This window comes from Cladophialophora immunda (assembly GCF_000835495.1).
Source record: "Cladophialophora immunda strain CBS 83496 unplaced genomic scaffold supercont1.1, whole genome shotgun sequence".
In the NCBI taxonomy this organism is placed as follows: Eukaryota; Fungi; Ascomycota; class Eurotiomycetes; order Chaetothyriales; family Herpotrichiellaceae; genus Cladophialophora; species Cladophialophora immunda.
Window position 1 is genome coordinate 7,643,787 of NW_015622541.1, and position 16,489 is coordinate 7,660,275.

At 53.2% G+C, this 16,489-nt stretch overlaps 2 protein-coding genes across 2 annotated transcripts; both read right to left on the reverse strand.

Annotated features, from left to right (window-relative positions):
- Positions 1-10,842: 10,842 nt before the first annotated feature.
- On the reverse strand, positions 10,843-14,092 carry PV07_02233 (uncharacterized protein; the record flags this gene model as incomplete). Its single annotated transcript, XM_016388831.1, has 7 exons — positions 10,843-11,155; positions 11,248-11,646; positions 12,366-13,050; positions 13,146-13,373; positions 13,430-13,672; positions 13,724-13,817; positions 13,868-14,092. 7 exons carry the CDS (start codon positions 14,090-14,092, stop codon positions 10,843-10,845), a joined length of 2,187 nt encoding a protein of 728 aa, XP_016255759.1.
- Positions 14,093-15,053: 961 nt separating this feature from the next.
- On the reverse strand, positions 15,054-16,291 carry PV07_02234 (uncharacterized protein; the record flags this gene model as incomplete). The annotated part of the gene is made up of 2 exons (XM_016388832.1): positions 15,054-15,892; positions 15,952-16,291. 2 exons carry the CDS (start codon positions 16,289-16,291, stop codon positions 15,054-15,056), a joined length of 1,179 nt encoding a protein of 392 aa, XP_016255760.1.
- Between the last annotated feature and the right edge of the window lie 198 nt (positions 16,292-16,489).

The following is a 16,489-nucleotide window of genomic DNA, read 5'->3' on the forward strand; positions in this document are numbered from 1 at the left end:
ATGCCCAGCTGCTCCGTCCTCATGCGTTCGACGGCGACGACCTTCTCCTCCTTGGTCAGGAACTGGGCTGTCATCGGGTTGTCGGGAAAGAAGAAGAGGATAGTGAACCCCCACAAGATGGTAACGGCACCCAGGATAAGATACTGATATTTCCAAGGATTCAGACTGCCTTTGATGTGGCCAATACCGTACAGGATCATGGGTCCCAAGAGAGCACCCCAACCGGCCCCGGTGTACCACATGGCCATTCGTAGAGGCTGCTCATTCTTCTTCCACCACATTGCGGTGATGATGACAAAAGCAGGAGCAATCGAACATTCTGAAATGCCTAGGAAAAATCTATGACCCCTCAGTTCCGGAACACTCTGACACGCGGCAATTGCCTACCGTTGCACCAGCAACCCTTGATAGCTTTTGCAACACACGGTCAGCATCACTACCGCTCCCCATGTGATGACGGTGCTAGCCAGGTATTTCCCCACCGGCAGCTTCTGAGCCAGGAAGACGGCAGGGGCCACTATCTCTCGGTCAGCCTTGGAGTCGTTCATCGGGGAAGGCGACCCATCCTACAGCCAGCAAGGTAGCCCCAGTAGAACATCAACGTGGCAACCGAGTATCGATGAAGGTTCAAGGTCGTTTCTCCAGTCCTTACGTCCACCACCGGGGTGTACAGATGAAGATCTTGGATGATGCCATACTGCGATGCAGCGTTAAGAATGACTTTGTCGGTGTATTGTAAAGCGAACGAGATCATCATCGTCGGCATCAGCCAGAGATCGATCTTGCGCCGACATCTTGCCTCAGCCTCGGCGGAGACAGCGACGTCGGCATTTTGGGCCGCAAAGGTGGCAGCCAAATCTGCTCCCTTTTCAATGACCTTGGGCGGATACTCCTCGTGGGTGGAGATAGACATGCCCGTCTCCTCAACTTCTTGTTTGGTGTCGGCCATGATTCCAACAGTGACGTCGGACGGTGTCCCGGTAGGTGAGTGACTGGATGGTATGCAAATCGATTTGTATTTAGGCCTACGGCACTCAATATGCAAAGCGACAGGGGAAGTACAGCCCTACATATTTAAAACTCACAGCAGCCTACGTTCCAGACTTCATCCTGTCCACCTGAGACGCCTCAACTCGGAGACCTTGGAGCTGGAGGATGTACGTACGGGAGAACCGCGGATTGGTATAGCGTGTCGCGGGATATACGCAAGCGGATATACACCTGCGGAAGTACCTCAGGGATATACAGGCAACATGCGAGAACCCTCGATGAACATGCGACCTGCAATTGAGGGTTCGGATCTACTCGTAATCAAATTGCAGGTCTAGAAACAGAGACCTGGATGTACATCCCCCAGCCAGCCATGAACCGAGGGTTCGAGAATAGTTAATGATAATAATAAAAGTGACGATGCATGGCGTTGCTTCTAGCCGGCTAGAAACGACAGAAAGCACCGCGCAACCAACGTTCTCAGATCGCAGCATATACACACATTTCTCGATCAACCTCATCTCCTTAAGTAACCTGCTTAAGACCCTGACTTGTTCCATATCCCTACAGAAACCATGAATGAATCCCAACGCATAGCTTCATCTTATCTGGACACCATTCTGGCCGATTTTGGTGCTTCCAACAGTTTAGCGAAATCCACCGTCCGCTTCACCCATGGCTTCCCACCAGTTTCCCAGACCAAGGGGACCGACATACATCTGTCGTTGATCGGAGCCATTCCCAGCGCCGCCAATGCGCTCCTAGCAGCTAGAATGTTGGAGCTGCGAGGAGGCCCCGCCCAAGAGATTGAAATTGACCTGCGCCGGTCTCACAATTATATCGACCCAGACATCGGCATGACTCCTTGTGTTTGGGGTCAAGAAATCCCGGTCGACGCCTTGATTGGCAATCCATTCCTCAGAAACATCTTCGAGACCCGGGATGGACGGCATGTCATCCTTTCGGCTGTTTATATCGAACTCGTCTACAAGTGGACGGCGTTCTTGCAATGTTCGGCCTTGGAATCAGACATCCGAGCAACCGTCAAGCAGTGGGACTCGAAAGTTCTCGAGGCCGCCGCCGCCGAAGCTGGCATGCCCATGGCCGTGGTGCAGTCCGAGGAGACTTGGGCCGCCACTCCCCACGGGCAGCATATGGCCAAACTTCCCATTGTTCCCATCGAGAAGCGAACGGACGCTCCCCCCAAGCCATTGAGTATGAATGCCTCGCGGCCTTTGGAGGGCTTGAAAGTGCTTTGCTGCACGCACGCTATCGCTGGGCCGTCCTCAGGCCGGACGCTTGCCGAACACGGGGCTTCGGTGCTGCAGATCATGTTCACCCACGGCTTCGAGCATGCTTCTGTCTATTCCGGGGCCAATTTAGGCTGTGCGTCTGCCCGACTCAACTTTCACAAGCAAGAGGATCGCGACCACCTGTGGATGCTGATTCAGGACGCGGACGTCTGGGTCGACTCGTATCGTGAGGGTGCCATTGCCAAATTTGGCTTCAGCGACAATGCCATGTTCGCTCGCAATCCCAGCCTAATCATCTCCCACGTCCGGTGCTACGGGACGACGGGGCCATGGGCGCGCAAACCGGGATTTGACATGCAGGGCTCTGCTTCTTCGGGCATGTTGGCCCACTGCGGTGACGGCCTTGCCAATCCCCGGTGGCCCCCAGAAATGGTGGTGAACGACTACACGACTGGGTATTTTGGCGCGCTCAGAATTCAATCCGCTCTGCTCCAACGAGCGCAATATGGCGGCGGTTACGTAGTTAGTCCGTCTCTGACTGGGACCGCAATGGCCATTATGAAGCACTTCAAGACGACCCCATCCAACATGCCCGCCAATCTCACCGACGACGCCCTCCCTCCCGAATCTGTGGAAGGTCACTCAGGCTGGGGCTATCTGAAAACATTGAAGCCACTGCCCAACATGTCAAAAACCCCTCAAAAGTATGACCCGATCTTCCTGGCAGCGATTGGCTCCAGCCCCCCGGTTTTTCCAGGCGACGAGGACAAATGGGACAAGGACAAGATCCAGCCGAGGAAGAAGGCGTGCACGAAAACCGACATCGAGGCCCCCTTTTTGGCCAAGATGTCAAGCTTGGCCGTCGTCAGTGCCAGGTACTTTACGCCAAATTGAATGGGAACATGGGTTGGGAGATTATTAGCAAAGCTCAAAACGTTCAATTGACAGTCGCCACTTGTAGAACAGTAATCCTCTTAGTGGACCACGACATGGATCAAATACGCAGACGTAACTTGTTATAAACAATCTCTTAGGGTACACACTATGGACGAAATTCGAAGGCCACCGGAGTTTTACTAATTAATATTATTCAAGAGATCGTGACGGCGTGTCTTTTCTGTATCAGCAGAGTCTTCAGCGAGCTCGTTTCCCTGTCCCGTGAATTGCGATAGTAAGAGAAACCAGAGTACGACAATTGCAATAGAGCAACTAGAGCACGATCCCTCCGTTTCATCAGCCATTGAGGCCACATTCCACCGGATATCAATGGATCTACACTGTACCTGCTGCCCTTTTGTATATCCGTGGCACCTGCGGACGGAAATAGAGGATTCGCACCAGGTTTCCGTTCGCGCGAGGCTAGACCGTTGCCATTTGCTCGCTGTGCCCCCCCAGAATCGGACCCAGTACGACACGGGATATAACTCTCGGCCAGAAACTCGCTGCTGATATTCTCCTCTCTTTCCGACGTATGGATCGAGAAGCCGAAGTCCTGGCAGAAGCCGCCATGTGTCATGATTCTGAAGTGCCGCCGTCCCCTTCGGCCCGGCCTGCACGGAGTGGTCGAGCCCGTACCGCCTGTCACCGGTGTCACATCAAGAAGACTCGGTGTGATGTGTCTGCCCGGCTACCTTGCTCCAGCTGTGCGGCAAAGTCGTCAGAATGCGTGCTGGTTGAATCGCGGCGTGGCAGGTAATGTTTCTTCGACCGATCTTCAAGAGATGGCTACTCACCGAGGACGAAGATATCTTCGAAAACGGCGTACGCCTCAAGATCAGAGACCGAATACGAAGTCGGTATACACGTCGCCAGCCACGGAATATTGACTCTCGAACCGTCACACAGCTGCCTCTGTAATACCTGCCCACACAAATGCAAGTATTGGACAAGTCAATGCCGCTCTTCCGGCCCTCCCACACCAACAGTCACATGGTCCTTTGGCTTCCAGTGGCCATGCCTTGCGGCCCGTCCTCGCCGCAGGGTCGTCTCCAAGGAGCAATCGTGTGGCTAGCCCTTTCCTCTCCGACAACGATTCCCCGGACATGCTCTACGCCCAGGTTGCCGAAAGAAGTGTCAATGCCAGTAATGAACCTTTGCCTGACGTCGCGGACAGTGTCTTTCTGGGTGAGACGTTCAGCTTGACGTATGTAGTTCACGATGTGTTGGCCCCGTTCCTGAGCAAAGACCCGCTCCATCAAAGGTGTTTGCATGTCCCCATCCACGACACTAGCAAAAGCTACCAAGAAGGTCCTCCGGTGCGCAATATCCGCTCTCTCTTTCACATGAGCTTTTGGTGGGGTCGGCCCAACGATTTGAAGGACTCGTGGTACTGGCTAGGTACGGCGATCAGCATTGCAAAGAGCCTAGGTCTTCATCGCACGTAGGCAATCCTTCCAGGAGTTTAATGCCCTGTTTTGACTCCACAAACTAACTAATAATCGTCCCACAGCACAGCATCGTCCAACTTTAAGCCAGAGAAGACTCGGCTCTGGAAGCGGCTCTGGTGGTCACTGCAGGTGAGTCGACCCTGCCATCGAAGATATTGTAAGATCCGGGTTTGACTCTGTGGAATGTAGATCCGTGATGTACTTGTCAGTGCATCTCTAGGTCGACCACGACACATCTGGCAGGGCGACTGCGATATCGAAGAACCTGGTCCTGCAGACGTGAGAGAACAATGCGACCAATGCGACCCTGACGCTGCCAGTTACTTCATCCAGCTTGCGAAGCTCAGCACACTCAGTGGGCAATCCCCATTTCCCTGTGATGGCCAAAATTTCTCACCGCATATATAGTAAGTCGAATTGTGGATGCAAGATATGGATGGGCTCAGTCAGCAGCCGCCATTGACCGCCGGACGAGTCTCGAGGATGCTATGCTGCGTTTCCAGGAACAAATCCCTACCGAGTTGGTATATCGCGGCGTCGACAGCAGCTCGGGCCGCGGTCTCTGGGCCTCGATGCTGCTGATGACGTACAAGTAAGTCTGCTCACAACGATACCGAGATCGATCGATCGTACACTGACACTTGAGCAAAGCTACGCGATGATCTTGCTTTCTCAACCGCCACGCGGCCTGGCTGGACAAGAGCAGACGTGGGAATGGGGAAACGCCCAGAAAGCTTTTGCCGCGGCCGGCGCCATCACTCGGGCGATCGAGGATCTGCTTTCGGCCTCGCTCGTCAGACTATGTCAAGTACACACGTAGGACGATGGTGATTCTCTCTCTATTATTGAAGCTCACTGACTCTCGATTTGCAGTGTGACCGCCCTGTTCAGCGCTCTCGCAGTCCACATGTACGCCATATGCACATCTCAAGCCGTCAACCATGACCTTGCAGAGATGCGGGCCAAGGTGTGCATGCTGGGTCTGGCATCGATGCAGGAAGCGTGGCCCGTCGGCGGCTGGGTGCTCAAGCTATTCGATAGAATCATGCAAAGGCTCAAAGCGAAAACTCCTTATGACAAAGAATCAAGAGGAGGCCATGAGCAGAGCTGGCCGGAGCCAAATAATAAAGACACGGCAGAAGGACAACTTTTGTATGTGCCACCCCAAGGACCAGATATTGAGGCTTTTCCACAAGGGCAAAACGAACTTGCAGACCGATTCGAAAGGATCACCGAGTATGTAGCTCAGGATGTCAGCTCCTTGGACCAAGGCGACCGGGGAGACAACAGCGAGACAGCTCAAGTTGCGTCTGCAGCTGACGTCCCGTCTCAGTCCACAGTCGAAACCGACTTGGATTTCCCAGCGAGCCTCTTCGCCTTCGACGACACCATGGGCAATCAGGTTTTCGATCAAGGGAAGTTTTTCCAGTGGCTGGACTTGCCACCATTACAGGACGTCGGTCCCCATGTGTGGCCAGCTTAGAACTATTTGAGCAGTGGGTGTTTGACTCCTATGGGAACAGGGGCATCCAACAGTCTCGATACATTGACCTTACCAGTATTTATGTAGTCAACTATTCAATGGCCTCACAGTACAGGAGACCAATCGACCTCTCTAACTGTCTGTTGTTCAGAGGCAGTCGATTTAATACCTCTGACAAGGCGCAGAGGGAGCACGATACTTCCTTCTCGTGTATCAAAAGGCAGATGAACCAATACGTGAGCTACCTTAAAAGCTTGAGTAAGACTTTCTGACAAGACCAAGAAGCTAGATTGCGAAATCGAAGCCGTTCGGTCATCTCCATTTGCATGAACTCCACTAGAGCAACATGCTGGTGTCGAAACACTCGGGTAACAATCAAATGGGTACGCGGAAAGAGACGGGGCCTTTTCAAACACCCCTGCCACCATCCACCTCCATATTAATGCCTGTTACGAACGCACTTTCATCGCTCGCAAGGTACAAGGCCGCGTATCCGATGTCATTATCATCCATCAGTCTCCCAAGGGGCGCATTGCCCACAAACTTCTTCCGATTCTCCGGCGTATCGGGCACACCGACAAACGTCTCGAATAGCCCGGTGCCAGAGAGCAACGGGCACACGCAGTTGAATCGTATCTGGTGGGGGCCAAATTCCGCTGCCAGCCCTTTCGTAGCCTTGCCAAGTTTGTCAGCTGCTACGTTTTCAGGTGAAGACGTGCAGATAACAACACACTTGATTCTGGTCATCTATCGCCACGGAGGGGCTGCCAGAGGGTGTCATGAGAAGGGGAAGAGAAGATGCAGACTTACATTGGACACAGCCCCTTTGGTTGCGTTGTACCATACGAGTCCCGGCCGGGGCCTCACGCTCCCAATGCTGGAAACGTTGATTACCGACCCGCCCGTGCCTTGTTCCACCATCTTCCTCACGACCACGTTGACGCTGTAAAAGATGCTGTCCACGTTGACCGCAATGCACCTTTCAAAATCGGCTTTGGTCACGTCGAGCGCCGGCTTGTTTCGATGGCTGGTGCCGGCGTTGTTGACCAAGATATCGACCTTGCCCCATTTTGAAAGCACACAGTCCAGCGCCGCCTTCCACTCCGACTCCAATGTCACATTGAGCTCGACGAAGTGCAGGTTGGGGTGCTGTGCCGCGACGGCCTCGCCGCTGGCAGTGTTGATGTCTGCGACCAGCACAAAAGCACCTTCTTTGGCGAAGATAGTGGCGATCGCGGCGCCGAACCCGCTTGCTGCGCCAGTCACGATCGCCGTCTTCCCGGCGAGGCGCCCTTTCTTGCTCGGCTCAGACATTCTCTGCGCTGTGTTGAGAGGTCAGAAATCCGCAACGAGGCAGCTTAGGTTGACCTCAGATGATATAGTGGTATGAGGACTGTTCTTAGCCTCTAATGTTAAGGCGGCGTGCTCTAAGATGATCTCGTGGAGTGAGGACTCACTTGTTTGCCCGAAATTATGTGGACCGAGCAAGTCAAGCGCCCGTTACATACTTGTATGTGTTCCTGTGTGTAGCGGAAACTACAATGCTTTGCTATGAGCAGTCTAGCTCAATATTTGCCTCGTGATTATCGGGGATGCGAGGATATGGATATAGAATGCTAGAACCACATGGTGGGGCAGCCCGGCCAACAGACACTTTGCCGAAGAGCTAGTTCATTTGAATCTAGCCCGGTCGTTGACCACGAGACTCATGTCCAGGCCATCAAGCAGACGAATAGTGGATCCTGGCCCCTTCTGGGAATACGGCTATTTGGTTGAGTTGCCGGATCGTAAAATGTCAGTACAATTCCGGCCCGCCCAGATTGAGCCTGATGAGTGTGGCGCCATCAGTCCTGATACCTGCCCTCTCTTCGGGAAGATCATTCCACAAGGCCGGCAAGCCTTTGTGGGACCTACCGAGGTATTGTGAGGACGACATTGGTATCGTTGAAAGGCCGCTCTTGAAAAACCTCTGGCAATGATATCGATCATACACCTTCAACCGGTTAGTACTTAAACCGAACGGGTTCGTGGCAGGAGTTTTTTCAGCTGTAACGCTATTACTATCACTATTGGTAGCACAAAGGTATAGATATTCCATGTCCACGTTGCGATGGGCGATCCTCAGATCATCGATGGCCATTCAGTCCAGGAGGCGGTCCCGACGGCGGTGCCTGGTTTTAGCAACAAGTCCAACACCTCGTTACCCTCGTCGACAGACCGACCAGCCTTCTCCCCGGAATGGATCACCAAGGCTCCATCCGGCTATATGATATCTGAACATCTGATAGGAGAGCCGCCACGGAACCAGGAGCCCTTTCGCATCCTATGTCTGGGTGCTGGTGCGTCTGGCATCGACTTCTTACATCACACTGTCACGCTCGATGCTTTCAAGGGTTTAAATGTGGAAATCATATGTTACGAGAAGAATAACGATGTGGGTGGGACATGGCTCGAGAATAGGTGTGTCGTTCGCAATCGGGGCAGCCATAGGTTTTGCTAACAATTGGCGATTCAGGTATCCAGGATGTGCGTGCGACGTGCCCAGCGTTTGCTATCAATTCCCGTGGAAGCCAAAGTCCGATTGGGCGAGTTTCTACTCAGAGAGTCGCGAGATATGGCAGTACATGCGCAGCATCGTCGATGAGGAGAAACTCGACAAGTTTATTCAATACAATACAGAAGTCACCAGGGCGGCCTGGAACGAAGACAAGTCTCGATGGATCATCACGTCGCGGCACTACACCGAGCCCGATCATTGGGAGGAGCGCGAGGAGGAGTACCACTTCTTTGTGAATGCTTCAGGATTTCTCAAGTGAGTTCCCTGAAACGTGTACGTGGATGACAGACCGTTGACTCCTTCGACAGTGCCTGGAAATGGCCAGACATTCCCGGACTGCACGATTTCCGCGGAAACCTCTATCACACAGCAAACTACGACGACACCGTCGACCTCAAGGGGAAGAGGGTTGCCGTTATAGGAAGCGGAAGCTCTGGGGTCCAAGTGGTGGCCTCGATATATCAAGAGGTTGACCAGCTCTACCATTGGGTTCGGAGTCCGATCTGGGTGACTGCAGGCTACGGTTCCAAGTACGCTGGCGAGAATGGGGCTAACTTCCAATGTAAGGAGTTCTCTGACGAAGCACCCTGACCCTCTGACTGACCTGATTTCAAGATTCCAAAGAGCAGCAACAGGCTTGGGCCAGGGACGAAGGTCAATATCTCTCCTACCGCAAAAAGGTGGAGAGGGAATTGAACATCCGTTTCAAGTTCATCTTACGCAACACTCAGGAGGCTGAGGAGGCGTTGAACGTAAGCGTCTACCGCCTCCCGAATGTCAATCATGCTAATCTTTCGTGGCAGTTCTCCTATGGTGAAATGGCCAGGAGGCTTTCCTACAACCAAGAAATCATGTCGCATATCATACCGAAGAATTTCAACGTCGGCTGCCGTCGCCCGACACCCGGGACGGGATATCTGGAAGCACTCGTGGCGCCCAAAACCAAGGTCTTCTTCGACACGTTGCACTCTATCACGCCGAACGGGTTCAAGCCCAGCTCGTCCGAGCCAGAAGTCGCCGTGGATGTGATCATCTGCGCCACCGGTTTCGACACCTCCTTTCAGCCTCGGTTTCCCGTTGTCGGCTTGAACGGGACCAACGTCAGCGAGCTTTGGCAAGAGCACGCTCTGGGGTACATCAGCACCGGCGTGCCCGACATGCCCAACTATTTCACTTACTTCGGCCCCTACGGCCCCGTGGCCCAGGGGTCTCTGATACCCGTCGCCACGGCGCTGTCGCGCCATCTGGTCGCCATCGTCAAGAAGATGCGCCTCGAACACATCCGCCGCCTCTCGCCCAAGCCGAGCGTCGTGGCGGACTTTGGCGAACACGCCAAGACCTATCACCATCGCACCGCATGGACGGATCCGTGTCGGAGTTGGTTCAAACAGGGCCGGGTGGCCGCGAATCCCATCGTGTGGCCCGGGTCGCGTCTGCACTACCTCGACGTGCTGTCCGCGCCAAAGTTCGAGGACTATGACATTGAATACGAGAGCGGCAATCGCTGGGGCTGGCTGGGCAGTGGGTTCTCTGCCATCGAATTCAACGGCGGAGATGTGACGTATTATTTGGGTGAAGAAACCGAGAAAGACAGGGAGGAGAGGTTGCAGGACAGTTGAAGAAAAGGATGAGACCAACTTTAGTCGAAGTAGAGAACTGGCTACGACTACTTCACAGTAACGCGTGCGGTAGGTTCCGAGCAGCTACTCTAGACGGACTCTAGGCTTGATCGAGTTGATCATATCAAGCACCGGCCTAGAATCCTGCGTTAGTTCTGTTCGGTCCAGATGGTCGCCGCAGGTCATTCTCAAAGTGGTACTGTCCGATGCTCAGTCATAGTCGGGGCACCCGAGCTTCTGTGCGTATGTTAAGATGAAGCAGCAAGTGCAGAGGACCGCACTCCTATCCTGGACGGTTTAGAGCTTGTTACATTGAAGAAAGCGACAGAGCTATCTTGCCAGGCTAAATACATGTCCGACAGACTGTTCGGGAGGCCCATGAAGGACTCGCACAGAAGGCAGGTGCGTCCTGTCCAGCATACTCTGATATGCGTCCAGAAAGGAGCAAATACCATTGGTCTGTGTGTCCCATTAGCACAATTTCTCGTCAATATTGCTTGACAAAACCACGGTAGATTTCCCTTCGACGGAGATTCTGTTCAGGATCGACAAGCTAGTCACTCCTAACTCCCTCGACTACCACCTTGTCCCACTCTCCGAGATAGGGCAGGATACCTTTAATTGCTTCGCTTTTGCGGCTTGTAATGCTCGCAGGCCCCTGTGGGCCGGGATCGTTCAGCAGAGAGACTTCCCGCCACTTGATCTCATGGCAGATCTCTAGAACCGTGCCGCCTTTATATTGTGGCTCGGTCAAGAGTGCGAACATGGCGTTTGCTACGTGCTCTGGTGCAAGGAGAGTGTCCTTTTCAAGGTCCAAGAACCTGGACGCCTCGGGATGGCCTGTGAACAGGGGTGTTCCGACCGTTCTATTTATGTATTTTGTAAGTTAAAGACGGTATTTACCCTGAGCTGACCTTGAATGAACCTGGATCTTTGGGGCTTGGGTCGTGTCACTTACCCCGGCGCCACTCCAAGAACTCGAATCCCTGCCATGGCTTCGAGTGAGCCCATGCTGCGGATGAAGCTGTTAACGCCATGTTTGGACGCGGTGTAGAGCGGTGTCACGACGCTTGATCGTTGCCCTGCGATGCTGGAGATGTGTATGATCGTACCGGTTTTGCGAGCTTGAGCCAGGTGCCGGATCGCAATCCGCGTCAGCTTGATGGGATGGACCGGGTCGATGTCCAGCACTTTGTAGCGCGAATTCCGATCTCCATCCTCCCAGAATGAATTGGACGATGGTTTGTAGACTCCTGCGCCCGCGACAACAATGTCAGGTTCGGCCCCAAATGCGGCATTGCTCTCCTTGAAGGCGTTTTCAAGCTCGTTCCAGTCCGTCACATCGACTCGAAGAAATCTGACCCGAGGGGCATCAGAGTGATTTGCGGGTTGAGTCGACGCAAACAACTGCTTCGCAGTGTCGTGCAGACCAAGATCCGCAACCAGAACCTTGCAACTTGCATTATAGAGTAATTTGCAAAGGCAAGGATAATGCCTGACCCTCCCCCTGTGACCAATGCCACTTTATCCTGAAGTTGTTGCATCCTTTATTTCAGACGGGATAGTCAACAACCAGAATTCTTGCGTTTTATGCTTCGTATCACCAATTAAGCCCGCTCATTCACGGAGTATTCCATTCACAGTGATCTTGGTCCGCCGCTGCCTCCTGAACGGCTAAGGAGTCATGCATAAAGCCCTGGCTACTGTCAAATTGCCGGCTTCTTGCTCCGGAGTCCGATTCTCGGCTTCTTCAATACTGCCCAATGCGTGGAGCATTCCAGAGAAGTGGAGTCCTCAGAATGAGAAAAGCCATCAGACCGAGCACCAGACATGACCGGGAGCGGTTTTCACTTCTTCCACAATCTTACTGGCCGCGGCTTTTGCAGCTTGAATGCAGAGTAATTTGACGAAATGAGTTACGTGTGTCCTATTGCCCGACAACAAGTAGAAGGCGCAGAGTACCACAACTTCTCTGAGACATATGGCCAGCTATCTCCAACTATCCGGCAGACCTAACAGTACATGCGCCTGTTGCTACCTCAAAGAGCGTAGCGCCAGGCCGGGTGGAAATCGCACAAGTCTTCGAAATCCTGCTCCATGCGAGGGTCGATCTCGCCGTTTGCTTCAAGTTCCCGGGCCTTTGCATCGCGCTGGGCATTAGCCCGCTTCATGATGAAATACATGACCACAACAGCGACCATGGCGACTACACAAAGAGCCATCGTGATGCCGTGGCCCTTATAGTATCGTGGAGGAGTATCGTACACCTGGGTCGCGATGATGGCGTAGCTCTGAATGAAGATCTGGCTGATCCAAATGGCCGTAGCGCGCTTCGTGAACCCGCCGTGTATGGTGTTAATCCACACGACGCACAGCACGGTGCCGGGATATGTGCCTGTCAGCACGAAACAAAGTCCGGCGACCAAGGCAACCTTGTTCGTGGTGGCAAGGAGGATGACGAACCCAACGAGCGACGTGGCGAAGCAGCCGAAGATCAGGAAGGCTCGGTGGTTAAGGTAATCGGACAGGAAACTCATGCCCACGAGTGCGGCAAAGCCGAACGCATACGGCACCATGGAGAATAACTGCGTCTGGAGCGGCGAGAAGTTGAACTCTTTGATGAATGTGGGCAACAGCACGGAAAACCCTTGGATGACGGGGCCGAAGCCGGCGATCATGAGCGCGCAGAGATACAGCTTGGGGTCCTTGAGCGCGATCCAAACCTGGTGGTATCGAACGCCCGATTGATCGCTCACTTGGCCTGTGGTAGTATTGGTATCAGTTTGCTTTTCAAAATCGTCGGGTATGTGCTGGGGCAAGGCTTACTCTAGCGCATTCGCTGCGCAACGATATTACGCTCTCCTTCATGTGGGAACAGGAATTGCCCTTTCTTGACAACAACGTCGGGCAGGCCGGGTAGGAGAGCAATTATGAAGAGCGAGAATGTAATGGTTAATACCCCTTCAATGATAAACAGCCACTGCCAAGCGTGGTAGCCCTTCGCGCCATCGAGATTCCTCTCAATGCCGTAGGAGATGAGACCACTAAACGCTCCAGCGATGGGGCTCATTCCGTACACAGCAGCTATACAAGGAACATCAGCTGTGGGGATCTCGAAGAGCCTGAGCCGCTCAACTTACCTGTCCTTCGCGATAGTTCGTGTGGTTTATACCACAGGCTAGTATAGAGGTAAGCATTGTAGCTGGTGCCCTCTGCCAAGCCGAGCAAGAGTCGAAGAACCATCAACGATGCGTAGCTTTCGACAGCAGTGAAGCAAGCGGCTAGAACCCCAAACAGGAGGACCGCGCATCCAATGACCAGGTTCGCGGGGAGCTTTCGAAGCAGGATCCCTGCAAGCAGTTCGACCAGCATATACCCCAGGACTGCGACTGTGAGAAACGTGCTGAACAGCAAAGATACAGCTCAGTACCTACAGAACATCATAAGACAGTTATAGAACTGGCTGTTGTCGATACCAATGTCTTTTTGCAGGCCCATGATACGCGCGTTGCCGATGTTTCCACGGTCCTGCAAGAGTCGGCCACCATCTATTCACTTCATCAATCTGAAAGACGTACCAGATAGGCAAAAAAGATGGCCCCGGAAAGCAAGGGCAAGATCAGTGTGTCGATCTTACGCACGAGTCTGCGCTCCTCCTTGCTTTTCGGGCTCACCACGCGCACATCAGCAGCCTCAATGCCAATCCCTTTGTGAAGAGACGCCTCGGTGATGTTGGCCACCTTTTCGTGGTGCTCGGGATCTCTGTCGGACTTTTCGACACATGTTGCTACGCCAGCCTCCATGTTGGCAATTTGATCGGGGTTTATTGGTGGATGATGGGCAGAGAGACCGAGAGGGAAAGGGTCATGACGGTCAACAGAGCGAGCTGTCGATTTGCCGGCAAACCGTCCAGACTTTATGATGTTGTCGACGCGTCCATCAGCAGAGTCTCCCGTCACTCAAGTGCCTTTACTGTGGAGCCCCGCCTACCCCGTATTCGGGGCCCCAGACTTTGCTTACTGTTCCCTCTACCCCCGTAAATCCGTACATCCGCAAAGCCTGCCACCTGGAGCAGAAGTAGAGCTAGCAGTGTGGATATACGGATATACCTCTCACCACCCTATAAGTTCTAGAAACAGCCTCTCCAAAGTCCCATTTAGCGCTTTCCCGACGCAGCGTGGTGGACGGCTAAAGAGGCCGAGATATGGACCGGGGGTCTAGAACTTCGGCTCAGGGGCCCCATGACATTGTACATTCGCCGTCGCGCGACAAAAGCCCATTTCTCACACCGACCACGTCTGCGAAGCCGAATCACACGAAGGTACACGAGATTTACCATGAAATATATCGGAATTGTATTGAGCTCATTACGCATTGCGCCCGAGCAAAGGACACTGTCGAGAGCCATGAGCTCATAGTGTTCACAGCTCTAGGCTTGATCGTGTCATCGGTTGGGGCTCGATGTTCAGCAGCCCCGAGATGGGATCCGAGATGCCGCTTCTCTTCTCTGGGAGCAAGGTCGTGATTCTGAACAAACTGGCATTGTCACAGACCTTTGTCTTCAAGGAAGAAGAAGAAAGGATTCAGTGCATGACAAATATATCTGTCGGAGAACTACTACTCAAATTCTCTCTGTCAAGGATAGAAGCGTTAATCGGTTCTCCATAAAAGTTAGGCACCAATTATGCCACTGAGGGCAAGTAGACCTCAGGAGACTCAGTAGCAGCGCGCTTGGGCTGGTGAATGACGGCAGCCTTGCCAATGTCAGTCCATTTCGCCCAGCTCCTCCCTCGCCGTTACCCAGATCTTCCCGTCCCTGTAAAATCCTTGCGGAAGATCTTTTCTGCCAGGTTTTTCATCTCTGGGGAGCTCGTTCAGCCAGCCCCAGTCGACTCGGTCCTTACAGCCCTTTTCTTTCCACGCATTCAGGTCGACGTCAGGATCTTTCTGGAAGATTGGCAAATGGACGGGAAGCATGGTTTCGTGTGCGAGGCAGACCAGGATGTCCTTCCTCGCATCGAAGTTGGCCATGGATTGCACGGTCTTGGACGCCAGCTTCGGATCTGCATACGAAGAATGCTTGTGCCTGGAGATCTCGTACCAGGGAGTCTTTTTAGCCTGTTCCCCCTTCACACCCCGTGGATGGTGGTCAGTGAACAAACTGCACGGACACGGCTTTGGTAAGAATGCATTATTGTACAGAGCTCCTTCGGGTATGGGGTCAGGCATAGGATAGTCTTCGGAGGGACGGAAGTCTCCTGCGAAATGGCAAATGTCCCCGCCCATGAAGATGAACGTGTCGGGCGTCGTCCGTGCTAGGGCACAGATGTGGCCTACCGCGTGTCCGGGTGTATCGAGGAGATAGAGAGAGCCGTCGCCGTAGAAGTCGTGGGCGGGCAGCGATCCAATCCGAGTCTCCATCGTGACCTCGATGCATTTGCGCCCTTCCAGATGTTCCACCCCAATGGGGGAATGCGGGTTTTCAGGGTAAGGTGGAAGAAATGTTTCCGTCGTTCCCGGCCCATAAATCAGGTTGGTGGTTTTGGGAAAGAGGTACGTGCTGCCTGTGTGGTCGAAGTGGTAATGCGACCAGATGACATCGTCTGGGATTTGCACTCAGCGACGGAGAGAATTAATATGGCTTAGTCAAGGGCATACATACTGATGGACTGCAATTCAATGCCTCCAGCCTCTAGAATCTCGGTCACGTCCCGCTCCACTTTGATGTATCTCAAAAAGGTGCCTAACCTTTTTGTGATCATGGGTGGCTGCTTCCACCAGTCTTTCCTTGTCCCTAGGTCAAACATGGCCTTCTTGTTCAGTCGTGGGTTCTCAATGAGGAATGCCACATCAGTGCTGTACATAATCTCGTGGCCTGGAACGGTCGGCTGAAAAAAGTGCTCTGATCCCAAAGTCATATTGCATTCAGCGTCTATCATCCTTACACGAACACAATTATGGGACACGGGAATTTCGATCGTGGAAATTTCGATCGAGGTCATGGTTGACACAAAATCGGTCGTCGCGGCGATGCTGGCGAGAGTTGACTGGCGAGGTAAATGCTGGCACAAATCTGCTGCCCTCTCTGGGTCTTTGGAGATCCTTAATGAATCAGAGATTCAGAGTATCAGAAAGTATCAGCTGTAAAATAGTATCAAGATGGCCGAGTGACTTTTCAGGTGTGAGAAATACGGCAGGCC